At 39.8% G+C, this 19,754-nt stretch overlaps 1 protein-coding gene across 1 annotated transcript in view; it reads right to left on the bottom strand.

Moving 5' to 3' along the window:
* LOC149302781 (mitochondrial inner membrane protease subunit 2-like) overlaps positions 1-4,753 on the bottom strand; it is a 484,643-nt gene extending 479,890 nt beyond the window's left edge. Inside the window, exon 1 of the mRNA XM_089481981.1 lies at positions 4,625-4,753. Coding sequence (XP_089338107.1) covers positions 4,625-4,753 — 129 coding nt within the window. The remainder of the gene's footprint in view (positions 1-4,624) is intronic.
* Positions 4,754-19,754: the final 15,001 nt, after the last annotated feature.

Genomic DNA, 19,754 nt, shown 5'->3' on the forward strand with positions numbered 1-19,754 from the left:
GTGTTACTATTTCATATTATGTTATTTTAAATATTATATGCCCTTTCGGGTGTCCCTAAAAAGGAAGAAAAGGTAAATATTATTTGCGACATTAAATATTTGTAGCAAATCACAAAAAATTAACTTATGCAGCTTAACTACAAACACTTGGCTTTTAAAAAAAAATCTGGATTGAAAGTTTTATATTTTGATAAAACAGGTAACAGCTGCATAGATTAATTCCTAATTTCTCTGCACAGTTTTTTTTTTCACTTAAATAACACTATTGAAAAAAAAAATACAAATTGCTAAATCCCTTAAATGGACTCTCCAGTCATCATATGGACTTTAATGCAAATGATAGCTGATAGTGCCTTAAAACATGTGTGGTGTTTCCCCTGCAAATGCATGCAGGTATTCTCTCATATGATACTTACCACCACTCAGCTCCAGCACTGGCTCAGTGAGCGATCCGGGTGAAGGGTCTAACAAGACCCCATGTGCAGAAAGAGCTCCTACTGGTTTTAATGGAAACTGTTTCAAGCTGCAAGTCAGTGATGCAACGGCAACAGAGGTGTTCTGCTGCAGCTTCTCCTCTTAATTGTATTTATTAGCTTTAGTATATGCATATTAAAGTAATATAACCTGTTAACATCTTCATGACGTTCCATGCTGTTATGAAAAACATGGCCCAAAAACCTTCATGGAACATCATGAAGAAAGAAGCTGTGTGCGGTCCTGTACACACTGCTACCAGGCAGTTCCTGGTGCAGGGGAGTGCCTCGCATCTGTGACAGTCTTTAAGAACCAACCATTAAAACTCCCAGTGCCACAATCACATGAGACTACCATGATTAATGGATCTCTCATGTTCTCAATGAAGTGAGGCTCCATTCATGTGTAGTAAGACTTCTGATCACTCAGATACAGATGAGCTGCCTCAGTACAGTTGTTTAAAAGAAAAATTAAGAAGGCTGGATCGCTGTGAACAACGGTTCTTGGTGCAGGGGACTCGGAAACCACCATTCATGCTTCCACGTCCCTCAATTAATGCAATGCTCCATTCAACTCAATCTGAAGAGAGGCCCTTACCAAAATCAAAAAAGATATCTTGAAGCATCCTAAGCCCTCTGCAAACCACCATCTGAAGAGAGGGCCTTGGAAGAATTTAAAAGGTATTCAATCTCAAATGGACTTTACTAATCCATGTTTTCCTGTATATGTACCAAATATGTATCTTGGGGACATTGTTTCTTTTTGGCCAAATGATGCTTACATTGGGATTCTGCATTCTTTAATCTATAAGAATATAAACCACTATAAGAATAATCTAAAACTAACAAAGTCTGTATATGTATGCATGTGTGTATAATATATATATATATATATATATATACATATATATCTGTATGTGTGTATATACATACATACACATGCACAGTAACACAATATATAGGTAATTATGTTATAGAATCATGCTGCTCACGACTGAACAAGTTGGACTTGGAATTTGTTGATCAAAAGAAATACTTTAAGAAGATTTATTAACAACACTTTTAAAATAAAAGCTAATCCTTAAAAATAACTCCATTTTAATGTTCTTGACACTCAGGCAGTTCAGGGACTTTAGCTGCTTCCCTGCCAATAGTACAATGGTGAATGAAACACAGCTACTTACTGAACAAAAAAAACAAATTTAAATGAGTGGTGTTCCAAGCTGAAGCAAATGTCAGCCGTCAGGGAATGAGGTGCCATTTAACTGTAAGATTACTATCATGAGACACGCTGCCAGTTTCAGCTTGAAAACACATTATTGTGCTGGACAGTGACCGGGTCAGAACACTTTAACAATATGTTTACTGCACCTGCTGATACCACTTGCTCCTAATAAAAGTTCATGCCTTTCCTTCTGGGAAAAACACCAAAAGTTTCATTCTATAACCACCAACTTTTTTTTAAAATGTGAAGGATGAGCCACCTCAAAAGAAATGACAATAATAATATAAGCAAAAGTTTATGGCATAGCTTTACAGTCTTATTTTTTATTGTTGGTTTATCATATGACATAACAAATAGTGCAGAAACTTCAGACTTCCTCGAGGGATATTTGTGTAAATTAGTAAATGGACAACTAATTTGATTTCAATAATGTAAATAGGAGTTCATGTCAAAGAAAGATATAGCAAACAATAATTCTAATAGGCTAATAAATTATATATAATTGTTGGCTATGACCACAAGATTTTTCAAAATAAATAAGAACATTTTATTACCAGTATTTATGTGAATCATTTTTGAAACACAAGTGCATGCAAGAATATTGGTTTTTAATGGATTAATGTAAGTGCCATTCCATTTAATACATATTGAATCCTTGTAAATATTTTAGGTTGAATTGCCAGTATAAAACGCTACAGGTACCTTACATATACACTATATGGACAAAAGTATTGGGACACCTGACCATTATGCCAACAGGGACTTTTAGGACATTGCATTCTAAATACATAGACATTTCCACTTTTCTGGGAAGGCTTTCTACATGATTTTGGTTTCTGTGGACATTTTTTTTGCCCATTCCTCCAGTAGAGTATTTGTGAGGTCAGACACTGATGTTGAACCAAAAGGTCTATCTCACAATCCCGTTCAAGTTCATCCCAAAGGTATTTGATGGAGTTAAGGTCAGGGCTTGGTACGGGTCAGTCAAGTTCTTCCACACCAAACTGATCCAACCATGTCTTTATGGACCTTGCTTTGTGCTCTGGGGCACAGTCATGCTGGAATAGAAAAGGGCCTTCCTGCAAAGTTTGAAGCATAGCATTGTTCAAAATGTCTTGGTATGCTCAAGGGGACATACTTTTGCCCACATAGTGCACCTTACACAGACATAATTCCCTCTTTATTATATTATTATATTATATATTATATTGTTTTTTATTTAATACCATCTTATTAAGGGAAGTGATGCTAACAAGATTCACATCACAGGCATATAGCAAGTTAAATGAAATACTTTCTGTGGGTTGCCATGATGTGTATCTTATAAAACACCAGCCAGTTCTGACATCCACAAACTTTCTCGTATTATCCTATCCAAGTCCAGAGAACACTACCAAGTTTCAGTCTCTAATTACTACTGAAGTGCCAGTACAAGATGCACTTACATATCTAAAAATGTCCCGTTCTTTTTGACAGAACTTTTAATTTCAAACACAGTACGAGGTAAGATAATGAGAGCACAACACTGCTGGCAGTCTAAGAGGTTTATTAGAAATCAAACTCTCAGGGATCACACAGAGCAAGCTTGAAGTTAAGACTATGAAGTGCCCTATGGTGGTACACTGCCTATTGATAAAAGGCCACACGCTGACCGCACTCCCTCCTTCACACCCAACATCTTTCAAGTGTTCAACATAAATCATTCTAATATACATGAGAGTGTGTTGAATAATCTTCTGGACTTGTCTCTTCCAGCTATAATAACATTTAGTCTATCTGACATGAAAGTAATATCAGACCTTCTCAAACGATTACCCTTTTATTTTCATCCCATTCTTATTTTATTCCCAAACCAAATTTTTTATAAGACTCTTATAAGGTCTACGCAGCACAACAAACGTATTACATTTTATTTTCCAGGCAAAATATACAAAAAAAAGTATAATAAAACAAAAAATAAAATCACTATTGTATACTATGAGTCCAAGCTTTTTAATATGGAAATAACACAAGATGTTATAAGGGCTTTGGGAAAAACATACCGTATTTGCTCGATTATAAAACAAGGTTTTTTTCAGAGCAAATGCTCTGAAAAATACCCCTCGTCTTATAATCGGTGTCGTCTTATAATCAGACCTCAAATAGGTCTGACTATGAGACGACTGAGATCCAGATCCCCCGCAGCTGCAGGGGACCTGGATCCTCTGATATTCAGATTTGGGGGGTCGTCTTATAATCAAGCAAATAAGGTATATCTATGTGTTTACTCTCTTAACTTCTAGTAGTAAGAATAAGAAAAAACAAAAGTTGGTAAAAAAAACTAAAGCTGGCAAATTCTTTCCCAGGCTGCTAAAACATGTGAAATCTTAATTTGTCAATGTTTTCTAGGTTTACAAGGAAAATGAAAATAATGCCATTTCAGACAAGTTGTTGGTGCCTCAGAATCATAGGTAGTATGCCCAGTGAAGTACAGGTCCCCTTGCCACAAAACCAGGGGCACATCACCCTAGGCCTTTTACATGAGTAACTCTGATCTCTCCAATTGGCCCATTTACACTATGGAGGTTTGTGCCTAGCTGGCATAGCACCCATAGTGTGTTGTACCAATGCCACATGATCTCAAGTTTCCAGTTTCCACCAAGATATGACATAATACTGGCAACCAGCAGTAGGGATGGAGCAACTTATGCAGCTGGAGCAATTCACTGGGTCAAGCTTAGAAATGATTTGCTGTTTTTGGATGGCAGTTGAAGCTGGTTCATCAAAACATTAGATTATTAATATTCATTCCGATGCCAAGGATATCTACTAATATCAACATAAATAAAAGACAGACTTAAATTTGGATGCATTTTTAAATCTAACCCAGACAGAAACTCAAAGTTTTTATACTTCCACACAACTGATATAGTTTTCATAGATATACCTGCATTGAAGCACCTTCCACTTTTGCCACGCATGCCACTCGATCAAGAAAAGTTACAGTTACTGGGACAGCCACAAAAAAGCCACTGACAAATGCTCTGAGGTATCTTCTTCCGTACAGGTGTGCCATATCCTGATCAAAAAGGGAAACAAAAAGGCATAATTAACAAATATTTCTTAGTGATTTCGTCAGCCTAAAAAGACCTTTTCATTATGGGCTAGTTGGGACTAGGAATAACCCATATGCAAAAAAAAATATTCACCTCAGCAGGTTCACATAAAATTGTTTTCCTTCAAACAAATACTTTCAGCAGGACGGTTATACGCAGGAAGTACAATAAAGAAAAGTTCCTAGAGAAGAGTATTTGGTTTTGGTCCTCATAGAAGCAGTAGTTTTTTTATCCTAACCTACGCTTGGACGTCAGCATTGCTTCAACAACCATTTAAAACTAGACACCTGTCAATTTTACAGATTGCAGACCAACATATCATAACTTCAGCCCTGAAACATGTCTTCTGACTGTAACAGCCCTGCGGAATCTGCCGGTGCTCTATAAATAAATGTAATGTAATTATACATGCTGTTAGTATGTTTAAGTGGCACTCCAGTCACAATATGCACTTCAATGCATTTGAAAGCAGAGAGGTCCCTTGAGATTTATGTGGTCTCCCCCTGAACATGCATTTGCCCCTTTCCCAACCTCTCAGCTTTGTGCCATGAAGGAGATGGTTTCATCGGCAAAACACTCCAACGGATGGTTTATCGAGACTTCAGTGTTTATGCCTGGAAAGCAATCTCATTGACTTCAACAGGTCTGCTTCCCTCTCACTGATTGGCTGCTCCATCTGCATTGTGGCGGTTTCTCCATATATATGCATTGATTATTTAGGGGGATCCCTAGGACACTAGAGTGTCCCTTTAAGTGTGCATGGAAACATCCCTGCCTATGTAATTTCATATAGGATAATTTTCGCAACCAGAGAGTCCTGTCAGTCGTATACAACTTCAATTCAGAGATCAAGATTTAATTTTCTTACAGCAGGTATTAGACAGATGAGTTCTCATAAAGAAATTGCCTTAAGAGACAATCTAGAAAAACATAAGAGCATTTATAGTTAATATTTCTGTCCACAGATGGAGGGCGAGTTGTTGCGGACTGACTGGAAAAAACAAATGGCTGCACGTCACCACTGCACAGCTGAAACTCCAGCTGAAAGCAAAAGTCCAGCAAATGAAAAAAGAAAAAAAAAAAAGAGAGAAAGAAGGCAGACAGTTAAATAACTGGTATTACTTTTCAAAACAAACTACATCTGTGTTCTTTGTTTTGCTCATTGGTTCCTTAAATTGCTTCTTTTATTGCTCCAACGAGCTGGCAGTGTATATTTGACTGGTCAAGCCTTAAACACTTTATAGACAACACTGAAGTTGTGTACTGAGACAGCAAGGCCAAGTTTCTGTAATCCCCACCACCATTTTGCAGTAGCTCTCTTTAACAAGATCCTCCCAAGAAACATTTAGAATGCTTAAGACGTAAGTGTTGGACCCTAAGCGAGAAATCTACTACTGTCGTTTCTTAAACATTTTCTGCTTCTGCAGGCTTGGAATGCAAAAAACTAATTCAAACCTGATCTCTATGAATGTGTTAAATTCATGAAAGACATGAAAAACCTAAAGCAAGGTGTCCTTGATATGTATCAGAAATACCTCCTGGAGAGCGATGTGGTGAGTATGTCTTCAAGAGTCACACTGTGTATCCGGCCTCCTGGCACAAACAACAAATAGACAATGTTCTTTCCTCATTTGAGACAGACAGTAGCTTAGATCTGAAAACAACAGACACTGTGGTGTGGTTTTGTTGGGAGCTGTGCTTATTTTATTGGTCATAAATTAGAGTTATAATTAAGTGGTCCTAACTCCCATCCCTCCTGTCATTAAGGCAGATACGATTGCTGAAGACCACAGCGGGAGCACCTGGACCATACTGTGGCCACTCTACTGAGGAGAAGAGAAGCACAAACACAAACCCACCAGCCTGACCTTGTGCGGTTTATTATTATTATTTATTGTTTTATAGAGCGCCATCAAATTCCGTAGCGCTATACAATGGGTAGACAAGACATAGCATGTAACATAGCAAATTGACTAACTGAGACAACAGGTGAGGAGGGCCCTGCTCAAACGAGCTCATGGAGGTATTTATCCCATTATATTAGTTATTCACTAGTGAAATACCGTATTTGCTCGATTATAAGACGACCCCCCAAAATCTGAATATTACCGTATTTGCTCGATTATAAGACTCTGAAAAATACCCCTCGTCTTCTAATCGGGGTCGTCTTATAATCAGACCTCAAATAGAGGTCTGACTATGAGACTAAGATCCAGATCCCCCGCACTGCTGCAGGGGACCTGGATCCTTCTGTCCCCCCCCCCATTTAACACTCCCACCCCACACACACTTACCGGTGCTTCCAATTTCCTGCTGTATACAGGGGCAGCCGGTTGACGTCCACGCGAACCGCATAGACAACTTACGCTGCAGCCGGAAGGAGGTGTGGCTAGCAGCGGGGGTTGTCTGCGTCCATCGCGCAGACCTTCCCCGACTGTCAGAGATCAGAGTTCCCTGCACCGGTGCCGGTAAGTGTGTGTGGGATGGGGTGGGGGGGAGACAGAAGGAAGACTGCTGCCCCGGTATACAGCAGGAAATTGGAAGCCCCGGTAAGTGTGGGGGGGGAGTGTTAAATGGGGGCATAAGGCATTTCTGGAGGCAGAGTGGTCTATGAAATGCCTTTTAACCCCCTGAACGCCACTCTGCCTCCTGAAATGCCTTATACCTCCCTATATGCCACTCTGCCCCATAATATGCCTTTTAACCCCCTAAATGCCAGAGTGGCATATAGGGGTATAAGGCATTTCTGGAGGCAGAGTGGCACATAGGGGGTTAAAAGGCATATCATGGGGCACAGTGCCATATAGAGGGTTAAAAGGCATATCATGGGGCACAGTGCCATATTGGAGTGGCAAGCCTGGGGGCAGATGTGCGTAACTGGGGGGCAGGTTGGAAAATACAAGGAAATAAAAACAAAAAAATATTTTTCTCAATCATAGCTTTTATTAAAAAATGTAATCGTTTACATGAATTAACATTTACTGGTAAAACTTTTTTCCTATAGGGTCGTCTTATATTCAGGGTCTTTTTTCCCTAAATTAATATTCAGATTTTGGGGGGTCGTCTTATAATCAGGGTCGTCTTATAATCGAGCAAATACGGTAATTTAGGATTTCCAGAAATGCCCTATGCCCCCATTTAAAACTCCCCCACACACACACACTTACCGGGGCTTGCAATTTCCTGCTGTATACCGGGGCAGCAGTCTTCCTTCTGTCTCCCGCTGCAGCCGGAAGGAGGTGTGGCTAGCAGCAGGGGTTGTCTGCGTCCATCGCGCAGACCTTCCCCGGCTGTCAGAGATCAGAGTTCCCCGCACCGGTGCGGCACCGGCACCGGCACAGGGAACTCTGATCTCTGACAGTCGGGGAAGGTCCGCGCGATGGACGCAGACAACCCCCGCTGCTAGCCACACCTCCTTCCGGCTGCAGCGTAAGTTGTCTATGCGGATCGCGTGGATGTCAACCCGCTGCCCCGGTATACAGCAGGAAATTGGAAGCACCGGTAAGTGTGTGTAGGGTGGGAGTGTTAAATGGGGGGGGGAGACAGAAGGATCCAGGTCCCCTGCAGCGGTGTGGGGGATCTGGATCTTAGTCAGACCTCTATTTGAGGTCTGATTATAAGAAAGCCCCGATTAGAAGACGAGGGGTATTTTTCAGAGCAAACCTCGTCTTATAATCGAGCAAATACGGTACTTAACGCTGGACGTAAAAAAAAACCACATATAAGCCATCATAAAAGTTACACAGCAAATGTTTTTTTTGTATAGCAAAAAAACATGCTAAAGGAAATAATTGATACATTAGAGGGAGTGGAGTGCAGAAAAGTCCATGACCTTGAAGAAGATAAACACACCAGAAAGGGGTCTTTGCCATCCCCAAAAGTAAAATGCATCTGGAATTCCCTCACATCCTAGAGATTGTTATCTGATCAGTTTGATCAAATGTGACACCTTTTTGTCCTTTAACGATACCACTTACCCAAAGAATCTTAAGCAAAGAAATCTAGGCAGATGTGCCTTGTTTTCGTTTCTACGGCAATAACCTATCAGTGCCTGCTTTAATATAACATGATAATTTTCCAAACACAAAATATGTATGTTCTTTTACTTTAGAAATGTTACTTTATTAGAGAATTATTCCTGAGAAGGTTTGGGCAGTTCCAGTACTAGGAATGATGTTTGTAATGCAGCGTTTAGTTTCACAAGTCTTAAATTTAACAGAGCAAGTGGAACAGAACATATAAATATTACATGCAAACTTGTCTCAGTTTCTTTATTCTGCTCTTTCTAAAATTTCTTCCATTTTAAGCAGTCTGCCTCGGATTAACAATCCAGAGAAAACAGCCAGGAATGAGAAATGAATCCGTTCATCCTATATTGTTAAATTACCCTCCATCTGAATAACTAATAAACTCTGACGTTAGTTTTCACTCTAAACATAATTCAGCTGTTAATCGAGAAGGTTCCGTACCTTCATGATGGGTTTTGGGACTTGCATTTGAAGTTTTTATGGGATTATTATGAATTACTTATCTATTTATATATCGTCAACAAATGACGCAGCGCCTCTTACAATACATATTCAGGGTGTATGACAAGACTAGAATTGACAGACTGCGACAAACCGATACATTAGGTAGGCATGAAGGCCCTGCATGCGAGTTTACAATCTAGAGGTTATTCTTTAATAGGAATGTCAGGGAAATTAAGATGTCCATTAACAATTAAAAAAAAAAAAAACACATACAAATGGTACGCATCCATAAAAAGTATTGTGCGGCTTATAACCATTAACCCCTTCGTGACAAAGGCTGATTTTACTTTTTGTACCCTTCGTGACAATGGCCGTTTTAACATTTCTGCGCTGCTCGTGTTTAGTTGTAATTTTCTTCTTTCCTGTTTACTGAACCCACACACATTAGATATTGTTTTTTTCAGGACAAGAAGGGCTTTCTTTAGATGACATTGTTTTGATTGTATCATATTATTTACTATTAAAAAAAGTATAAAATATGGTGAAAAATGTAGAAAAAAATGACTGTTTCTAACTTTTAGTTGAAAAATCTTTTACTCATCTATAAAAGGTAATGAAAAAACCTGCTAAATAGATTCTACTATTTGTCCTGAGTTTAGAAATACCCAATGTTTTTATGTTGTTTTGCTATTTCAAAGCCATTTTTTCCAAATCTGGTAATTCTTCCCCCCCCATGTGCCATTTCGGGTATCTTTGAAGCCGGCCAATGCAATTTACCCCATCAAGTCATATATTTTTGAAAACTAGACAGCCCAGGGTATTCCAAATGCTAGTATTTTAACCCTTTCCATGCACCATATCTACCACCAGTCTTTGTCAATCTTTGTGGTAGTCATTTTTTTGCATTTGTTTTGTCACACACATTTTACTTCAGGTATGAATTAAAAAGTTCTCGTATATGTCACTATCACAAAACACCCCAATATGTGTTCAGCAACATCTCTGAGCGCAGTGATACCCCACATGAATGATTTTGCCTGGCTGTTTGGGGGCAAAAGGGCCACATTTGGGGCATGCACATTTTTCAATGTTGAACTTTGGCATTTGGGGATCCACTGCCCATGCCCTATTTGGCACATCTTTGAGCCGGGCCATTTCAGTGTGCCCAACAAAACCATATATTTTTGAAAACTAGACACCATAGGGTATTTTAAATGCTGGTATTTTAACTCTTTGCATGCACACATTTTACCACCAGCATTTTTTCAAAGTTTGCAGTAGTATTCTTTTGTGTGTATTTTTCCCACACACACCTACTTTATGTATGAATTTACAGCTCCTGGTATAAATGCCGCTGTCACACGACACCCCAATATGTGTTCAGCAACATCTCCTGTGTACAGTGATACCCCACATGCATGGGTTTGTCATTTTTTGGGGGAACTAAAAGGCCACATTTGGTACGTGTGCATTTTTCTAATTGGAAATTAGATGTGTGGCCATCCTTCCCCCCCCCGTGTTAATTGGGACATTGTTGAATCCGGCCAATTCAATTTACCCCATCAAATCATACATTTTTTAAAAGTAGACACCCCATGGGCATTTAATATGCCAGTATTTTAACTCTTTCCATGCGAGAATTGTTTTAAGCTAATGTGCTAATTTTAGGACTTGCTCACAAAAATATATTTTTTATATATATATTTTAAATTTTTTTGCCTTTTTTAAAACATTTTTAACTTTTTTTTCAACTTGAAGGTTCCCCTGATAGTGACATCAGAGGGAAATTATTTTTACATTGTACTGTTTTTTTTTACTATTTTTTCTAATTATTATTAATTTTATTTTTTAATTTATTTTTACTAATCACACTGTGATTAGAAAGCTGGGCTCCATTGACTTTCATGGTTGAATGCAGTACCTGTATTCAACCTGCAAGTGGAGCCAGAGTTCTCTAGAGGGTCTGGAGACCCTCTAGCAAACTCTTTCGTCTTTATTGTTTTTTTTCCCGGGCCGCCGCCATCTTGCTGATGGCGAAGATCACCGGCAGCTGCGGCTGTGACCGCTCTCCAGAGCGGTCACAGTCCATCCTAAGGTAAGTGTTTGGTGTCGCTGGATGCCTCCTGATCGAGGCATTCCAGCGACACCATTTAAGATTAGGAGGTGATCGTTGATCGCCTCCTAAACGCTTTTAAAACGGGCGTCCGCCGCCATACATTGTATGGCGGATGTTGACGCCCCGGGGAGGGGCCAGACATGGCCCCTGATGCCGATCGTGGCGTTGCTGAATGCCTCGAGGTCAAGGCATTACAGCAACGCCGTTTGGGAAAAAAAAAAAAAGCGATCACGGATCGATTTTTTTTACCTGTTTTAACAAATGACGGTCCTGGCACGTCATTTGTCGTTAACGACATGTTTTTCCGTGATGTGCCCGGACCGGCAATTGTCATCAAGGGGTTAAATTAATATGTAATCTGTTAGTAAATAATAAAACAGAAACCCACTGACCTCCCGAGGGTTGAGTTGGTAACATAACAGAATGTATTTATTAACAAAATCTATAAACAAATGCAAGTCACAATATTCACAACATTAAAAAAAAAAAAAACAACATTAGCAACATAAGCCTAGGATGAAATGTGCTGTCAGTTTATCATCATCCAAATTATATTCACTGATGCACTATAATGCCTGGGGCCGGGTTTGCTACAAGGCAGGTCAGGTTCTGCTTAGATCAAGCGTTACCATAAAGTTCAGTTAGTGGTCTAAATACTTTAAACTGGAGCAGCCCAGATTGCCCATTGACCCTACTTGGCTGCCCACCTCCCACTACATGCATAAAACACACTAGTTTATTTAAAAAAAATAAAAAATCCCTATCATCTTAGAGCCTAATGAACTACGTTGCATGACCTCAATTATTAAGCCTGCTAAAGTTACAGATGTGTTACAGGACACCGCAAAGGAGAGAGTGTGAAAGTGTTGCTTTGTTTTGATGGCTAATAGCTACACATAAAAGTTACCGGTGTTAGAATCCCAACCTGCAAGAGTTAAACACACCTCTCCATTACATACAATCGGTATGAAGTGTGTGTAGAAAGCATGCCAACTGCAAACCACATGACAGCCAGGAGCTGCCCCAAAGCTCTGCAGCTAGATCTATCAGCAAGCGGAAAGGGCATTGTCCGGAGAGGTTTGGCGTGAAGCTCCGTGTTATGCTTTGATGCCACAGTTCTTTCTTTGTCTATGTGTCCTATGTGTAACTGCACAGCCCGCGTCATGCTATTGACGAGCGCTTGCATTTCATTACCTCGTTTGCGTCTTCCTATTTACCCCTCTGGCCAGGCTGCTTCTACCATGTGCAGGGTAGGCGTGCCTCCACAGGGTCACCCCGCCCCATACTGGGGGTCTTTACTGAGTGATAGGGCACTGAGAAGGAGGGGGCGGGGCATGACGAAGCTTCAAGACAATAACAACCTGGCCAGTGACAGTGTGAGCAGGAAGCGAAGTGGCGTGAGCTGCGCGCCTTTCTCGGCATTAGGGCAAAGTACATCTCTGTGCAGGATTCTCTATCACATGGGGTGCAGCCAGCTGAGTAATTACTATAGATTGCTTACAAAATAAGAATATATTTATATAGAATACATGTTTCATTGTTAAAAATATTTTTAAAGCATAGATTATGCTGAACTCAATCTGAAAACAAACTTGTCCTTGACATATATGTATATAGAGAGTATTTGTTTGTTGGGGTAAATAATGTAACAATAAGGTATGGGTAAAAGATACATGTTACAAGTTTATAAATATTTGTAATTGGAAGATTATAATCTACTTTGTTATTCATTTAAAACCACATATGGCCTTTCTTCTTGGCTAGGATAAAAATCACAGGATCCTCATTTTCAGTTATTTGTGAGGTAAATTCTACTATTTAGGTGGAAACACATTTTGAGAAATGCTCCCGCTACTGAACACAGCTGCATCCCGTCTATATACAGCTAAAACCTTTAAAGTTTTCTCTACAACTAAATGATGCTGAAGTTGGCTTATTATTCATCCAACTAAAGGGTCAAGGTCTTAAATGCATAATACTGATGTGTCACAGATAAGGCCGACCCTAGGGTCACTGACGCCTGAGTACAAGACTTCACCAAGTAGCATGTCACCCACTTCCCACAGTGCCATCTTTGTCCCTAAACAGCCTATCAGTGGCAAATTTGTCCCCAAACAGCATGTCCGTGCCATTTGTGCCTCCAAACAACTTGTCAACGCCATCTTTGTGCCCAAACATCTTGTTAGTGGCATTTTTGCCATCTTTTAACACCCACCCCAAGCAGCAGTGCAATAAATGTGTCCAACTTTAAAGAAAGTGCTGAGCGGGACAAAGTTTATGCCGATTTAGCCAGCACAGATTTCATCTCTCATGCTGCGCTCCCTCTGCAAATCCAGTACTCGACACCAACCAACGGTTCAGGCTTTTTGCACTGGGTCCATTTTTAACACCCAGAAATCTTACAGACTTGCTTCAGTTCATCGAATTTGCCATACAGTAGCTAAAGGAAAATACATGATTTGTCATATCATGCAGTGTTGTTAAACTGAGACGCCATAGCTTAGTACTTAACCTTTGTACTTGTCTCGTTTTGATTTTACCATTACATCCCTTAATGCATCATCAGACCGCAATATCGATTGAGAATTAGTGAATGTGCAGAAATACTAGAAACAACTTGAAAACTGCTCATAAAGGATCACTTGAAACAAGAAAATAAAGGCAGTACACCTATGACTGCCAGTGACATTTTTACCCAGCTCATAGTTAACTCTAAATAAGTCTCTAGCTTATGTTTTAACCTTTCCTGGGATTCTTTGGTGAGGTATGGCTAAAAGATCCTATTCTCAACACGGTAAGCAATGTGTTCCTATCTGGTTTTGTTTTCAGCATGTGCCATAGGGGTATTTAACTGATCTAAACAGGGGTTAGGGATGTTGGAATGTTGCTAACTCCACCATTTAAAACTGGGTTGATTATTACCAAGTGTTTACCTTAAACACTGTTTCATTTTTGTGACCATATATATAAATGAATACATGTGCTTCATATGGTGTGCTGCTCCTAATTCTTCAGTGCATTTCCCCCCCCCCATGGTGAGGACACCACAGATCCTATATATCACTAGATTTAGAGGTTATTTTTTTCCTAAAACTGTAGAACATTGATAGTTGTCATTTTTCCAGTTGTTTCTTGTCTTGGGTTTTGACAAAGAAAGTAACATAGTAACATAGTTCATAAGGTTGAAAAAAGACCAAAGTCCATCAAGTTCAACCTATATACATATTGTGTCCCTACTGTGTTGATCCAGAGGAAGGCAAAAAACCCTTATGAAGCAGATGCCAATTGCCCCATACCAGGGGGAAAATTCCTTCCCGACTCCAAATATGGCAATCAGAATAAATCCCTGGATCAACGTTCTGTCCCTATAAATCTAATATCCATAACTTGTAATATTATTGCTTTCAAGAAACACATCCAGGCTCCTTTTGAACTCTTTTATTGAGTTTACCATTACCACTTCCTCTGGCAGAGAGTTCCATAATCTCACCGCTCTTACTGTAAAGAACCCCCGTCTGTGCTGGTGTAGAAACCTTCTTTCCTCCAGCCGTAGAGGATGTCCCCTTGTTACAGATACAGTCCTGGGTATAAATAGGTCCTGGGAGTGATCTCTGTACTGCCCCCTTATATATTTATACATAGTTATTAAGTCCCTCCCTAAGCCGTCTTTTTTCCAAACTAAATAACCCCAATTCTGATAATCTTTCTGGGTACTGTAGTCCTCCCATTCCCCTTATTACTCTGGTTGCCCCTTTGTACCCTCTCCAGCTCCACTATATCTTTCTTGTACACTGGTGCCCAGTACTGTACACAGTATTCCATGTGTGGTCTGACTAGTGACTTGTACAGTGATAGAATTATTTCCTTGTCGTGGGCATCTATGCCCCTTTTGATGCACCCCATGATTTTATTTGCCTTAGCAGCAGCTGCCTGACACTGGTCGCTACAGGTAAATTTACTGTTAACTAAAACTCCTAAGTCCTTTTCCATGTCAGTCGTCCCCAGTGTTTTCCCATTTAATACATATTCCCAGCCTGGATTTTTCTTCCCTATGTGCATAACCTTACATTTATCTGTGTTGAACCTCATCTGCCACATCCCAGCCCAAGCTTCCAACCTATGCAGATCCATTTGTAACCGTGCACTGTCCTCTATTGTGTTAACCACGTTACGGAGCTTAGTATCGTCTGCAAAGATTGATACTTTACTATACAATCCCTCTACAAGGTCATTAATAAATATATTAAAAAGAATAGGACCCAAAACTGACCCCTGTGGTACCCCACTAGCAACAGTCACCCACTCAGAGTATGTACCATTAATAACCACCCTCTGTTTCCTATCACTGAGCCAGTTACTTACCCACATACACACATTCTCCCCCAGCCCAAGCATTCTCATTTTATGTACCAGCCTTTTATGTGGCACCGTATCAAATGCTTTGGAAAAATCAAGATATACGACATCCAGCGATTCACCCCGATCCAGTCTTGAGCTCACCTCCTCATAAAAGCTGATCAGGTTAGTTTGACAGGACCGATCCCTTGTAAACCCATGCTGATATGGAGTCATACATTTATTTTCATGGAGATACTCCAAAATAGCATCTCTTAGGAAACCCTCAAACAGTTTACACACAACAGAAGTTAAACTAACAGGCCTATAATTCCCCGGGTCACTTTTTGTCCCCTTTTTGAATATTGGCACAACATTTGCTATGTGCCAGTCCTGGGGAACAGACCCTGTCACTATAGAGTCCTTGAATATTAGAAATAGGGGTCTGTCTATTACATTACTTAACTCCCTTAGAACGCGGGGGTGAATGCCATCTGGACCTGGTGATTAGTCAAGATCCCCTGATATGCCTCTTTTCTAGAATATTTGCTGTGTATGAGTGTATCACATTGTAGCACAGTTCTAACAGTCACACATAATGTGTATAAAAACAGCAGGAAGTAGGCTTAGAAATTATACAGCGTAAATAAAATGCATTTACACTTCTTCGAAATGCCTTACTCTGTCAGATCAAGCGGACACAAAAGTCACAAGAAAAAAAGTTATGCTGAGTTATCAGCTATTATCTTGTCTCTGTACTGTCTTCTTTAGATTTTGTTAAGGAGCAGGGCACAATTCTGTTCTGCCAAATACCTGCCTATGCACTTAACTTTCCTCACCCCCGAGCTTCTTGGCTTGTATGGAGATGTGTTTGATCAAACGCATCTTTTGCTTGCTGCTGCACACATGTAACATACTCACAGCTTACTAGCTACAGGGTCTGCTGACTGGAGAGTTCCAGGAGATCTAATGAGACCTCAGAAGAAAATCTGCAGAAAGCAATCCTATTGAAATGGACCACCAAGTGGGGAGTGTGCTGCAGCTCTGGTGCCACATCTTATCTTAAAAGTAAGTAAGTAAGGTAAGGAAGTAAAGCATTTACAAAGTGGTGGGGTTGCATAAAGTCACATGACATTAACTGTCATATGACACAATAGCAGGCACTGTTACTTTGCGTCTTAAAAGTTTGTGTACCTTGATAATGACAGCATAAGACAACCAAATGGCCTATATAGCCTGCCCTTTTGAAATCACCTTTTACTTTATGCACAACCCAAGCATTTTTTAATTCATTTAACATGTTCACATTACTACCCTCCTCTGTAAAGCAGAATTTTTTTTCACGTCCACTGTCTAACTTGAAATCACACCCTGTAGTTCTGGTACTCTTATTTTTACTAAAAATACCTGCCTCTTTGACTCAGTTTGCCGCAATTCCTTAAACACGACAGTGAACTTTACTACATGATATTATATTTGCAATAATGTGAAGAAAATAAAGTTCTGCAACATTATTAAGGAACTAACTGCATGTCCTATAAGTTATAATTTAATTACATCAACTGGAGTACTAAACATGCTATGAATATTAATATAGTCGAGGGCTCCCAGTGAGCCTGTGCAGTGACTTATTAATTCAATTATAGATTGTAGTCCTCTGGGAGTCCCACGAGAGTATGTATATCCACAAGTAAATGAATCACTGGCTTAACACTTGGAAAGAATCGCTGGCATTTCATGTGTGTTTTCAACCTGCCCTATACTTTTCTTGTCCCTGAGGAATGGAAGTTTAAGTTCTAATTTTAGAGATATTAAATGTGATCATAAGCAGAATTAATCAAAGCTCTAGTGGCTTTAGTAAATATTAGATTGATATCTTATAGCGAAATATTCAAGGTCCATTCCAGTAAAGAATATGAGATGTATTTATGGCAAAGATCTTAGTTGATTAATAGAAAAAAAAAGATTTTTTTTTATTTGTTTGCATTTACATGGAAAATAAAGTCCTTACCCCCATGGTCTCCCTTTGCGCTGAAAAAGGTATCCATGCAAAATATAGCTGGCTAGTGTGCCAATGACACAGCAGGCTCCAATTGGGTTTAATCCTGAGCCTAGACTCTAGGTCTACCATGTCACTTAAAGCTAAAAATCCCTCTTAGTAAGATAACAATTGGAAGCAAAATAATTGTCTGTGTGCATTTTATCATTAAAAATTTGCTTCGCTTGCAGCTATTTCCCTCATCTGATTACATGCCACACAACAGATTCAAACCTCCATTCCAGGTTTTTCTGATTATCCGTTATTGCCAGAAATGTCTGGAAGTGAAATAAACCTCCGTCACTGGTAATTCTATTTCTCATCTTTGCACCTACTTGGTCCCAGTTCAAGAGTCAGAAGATGGTGATATTTAATCCATAGAGCCTGGCTCCATGTGATTGAAAAGGGAAACCATAAGTTATCTGGTTTAGCAAACTGGAATCTTACAAGGAATGGTTGGGGCTGCTTTTGTGGAGCCTGCTGAGAGTTTGGAGACATACACTTCAGATAAATAGAAAGTAAAGTAATCATGGCATATAACAGATAAGCATGATGGAAACATTTTGGTTTATCATTTAAAATTATGGAAAATATTAGGAGAGTATATATCTGCCACAAATGTATTACACATGCGGGATTAAGACATCTCTTATAAGCTTTTGCATTTTGTTCAAGGATTTATAAAAGTCCTAACTCTGGTAACAGGCAACACATTTTTTGTGTTAACCCCTTTATCTAACTTGTAGACTTCTATTTATCTTGTTCATAGATCATATACTCTATATCAGGGGCGTCCAAGTTTTTTCTGCAGTGGGCCACTTCATCAGAATTGTATACGTGCGTGGGGCGCACTCATTTTTCACTGCGTGGAAATATGGCCTTTAATAAGATATGCAGATTAAAAAAAAAGTAAATAACACAAAACCTTTACTTTTGCTCTCACTGATTTCTGGGCCTAGAAAGTTTTGTGACTACAAATTCAGGATTCTGGATAAGTAAAAATAAAATAGTTCTATTTATTTTAGGGATGCACTAAAATGAAAATTCTGGACCAAAACCAAAAATTCAGGGTTCACTTAGCCGAAACTGAAAATGACCACCCCACACACTTTTAATAAAAGTAAGTTACACACCAAAATTGTACAAAAAATTATATATTATGATTGTTAACAGCAATCTCAGGCATACCCAGATTCCAGCATGTACTGGTTGGCTGGGCATTGTACCGGTAATTTTTTGTCCAATTTTAGTGTGTAACCACGCTTTTATTAAAAGTAACACACGACAATTGGACAAAAAAAAATCAACAATATGACTTGGCATGATAGGAGTGTGATTGCTAACAGCAAACACTTTTTATACCCAGGCAACCAGTAAATGCTGGAACCTAGGCATGATGGGACTGTGATTGCTGTTAGCTATCACACTCCTATCATCCCAAGTCAGCCAGTACATGCTGGTACAGGGTGGCTGTAAGTGCAGACCCCATACTGCTGGCTGCATCGATACACAAGGGGGGCAGCTAGCCAGGTTTCAGCATGTACCGGCTGACTTGGCATGATAGGAGTGTGATTGCTAACAGCAAACACACTTTTTATACCCAGGCAACCAGTAAATGCTGGAACCTAGGCATGATGGGACTGTGATTGCTGTTAGCTGTTAGCAATCACACTATCATCCCAAGTCAGCCAGTACATGCTGGTACAGGGTGGCTGTAAGTGCAGACCCCATACTGCTGGCTGCATCGATACACAAGGGGGGCAGCTAGCCAGGTTTCAACGTGTACTGGCTGACTTGGCATGATAGGAGTGTGATTGCTAACAGCAATCACAGTCCCATCATGCCTAGGTTCCAGCACTTACACATCCATGCTATCACACACACACACAAATTCATTCATTCACAGATTCATTCCCTCAATCACTGACAATCAGGCATACTCATTCACACAACCTCCCCCACCCCCTTACCTGCTCTACAGCTCTCGATGCCGCTCACAG

The sequence above is a fragment of the Sceloporus occidentalis genome, unplaced genomic scaffold (genome assembly GCF_023333645.1).
Source record: "Sceloporus occidentalis isolate IW3139 unplaced genomic scaffold, rSceOcc1.0.p SCAF_17, whole genome shotgun sequence".
In the NCBI taxonomy this organism is placed as follows: domain Eukaryota; kingdom Metazoa; phylum Chordata; class Lepidosauria; order Squamata; family Phrynosomatidae; genus Sceloporus; species Sceloporus occidentalis.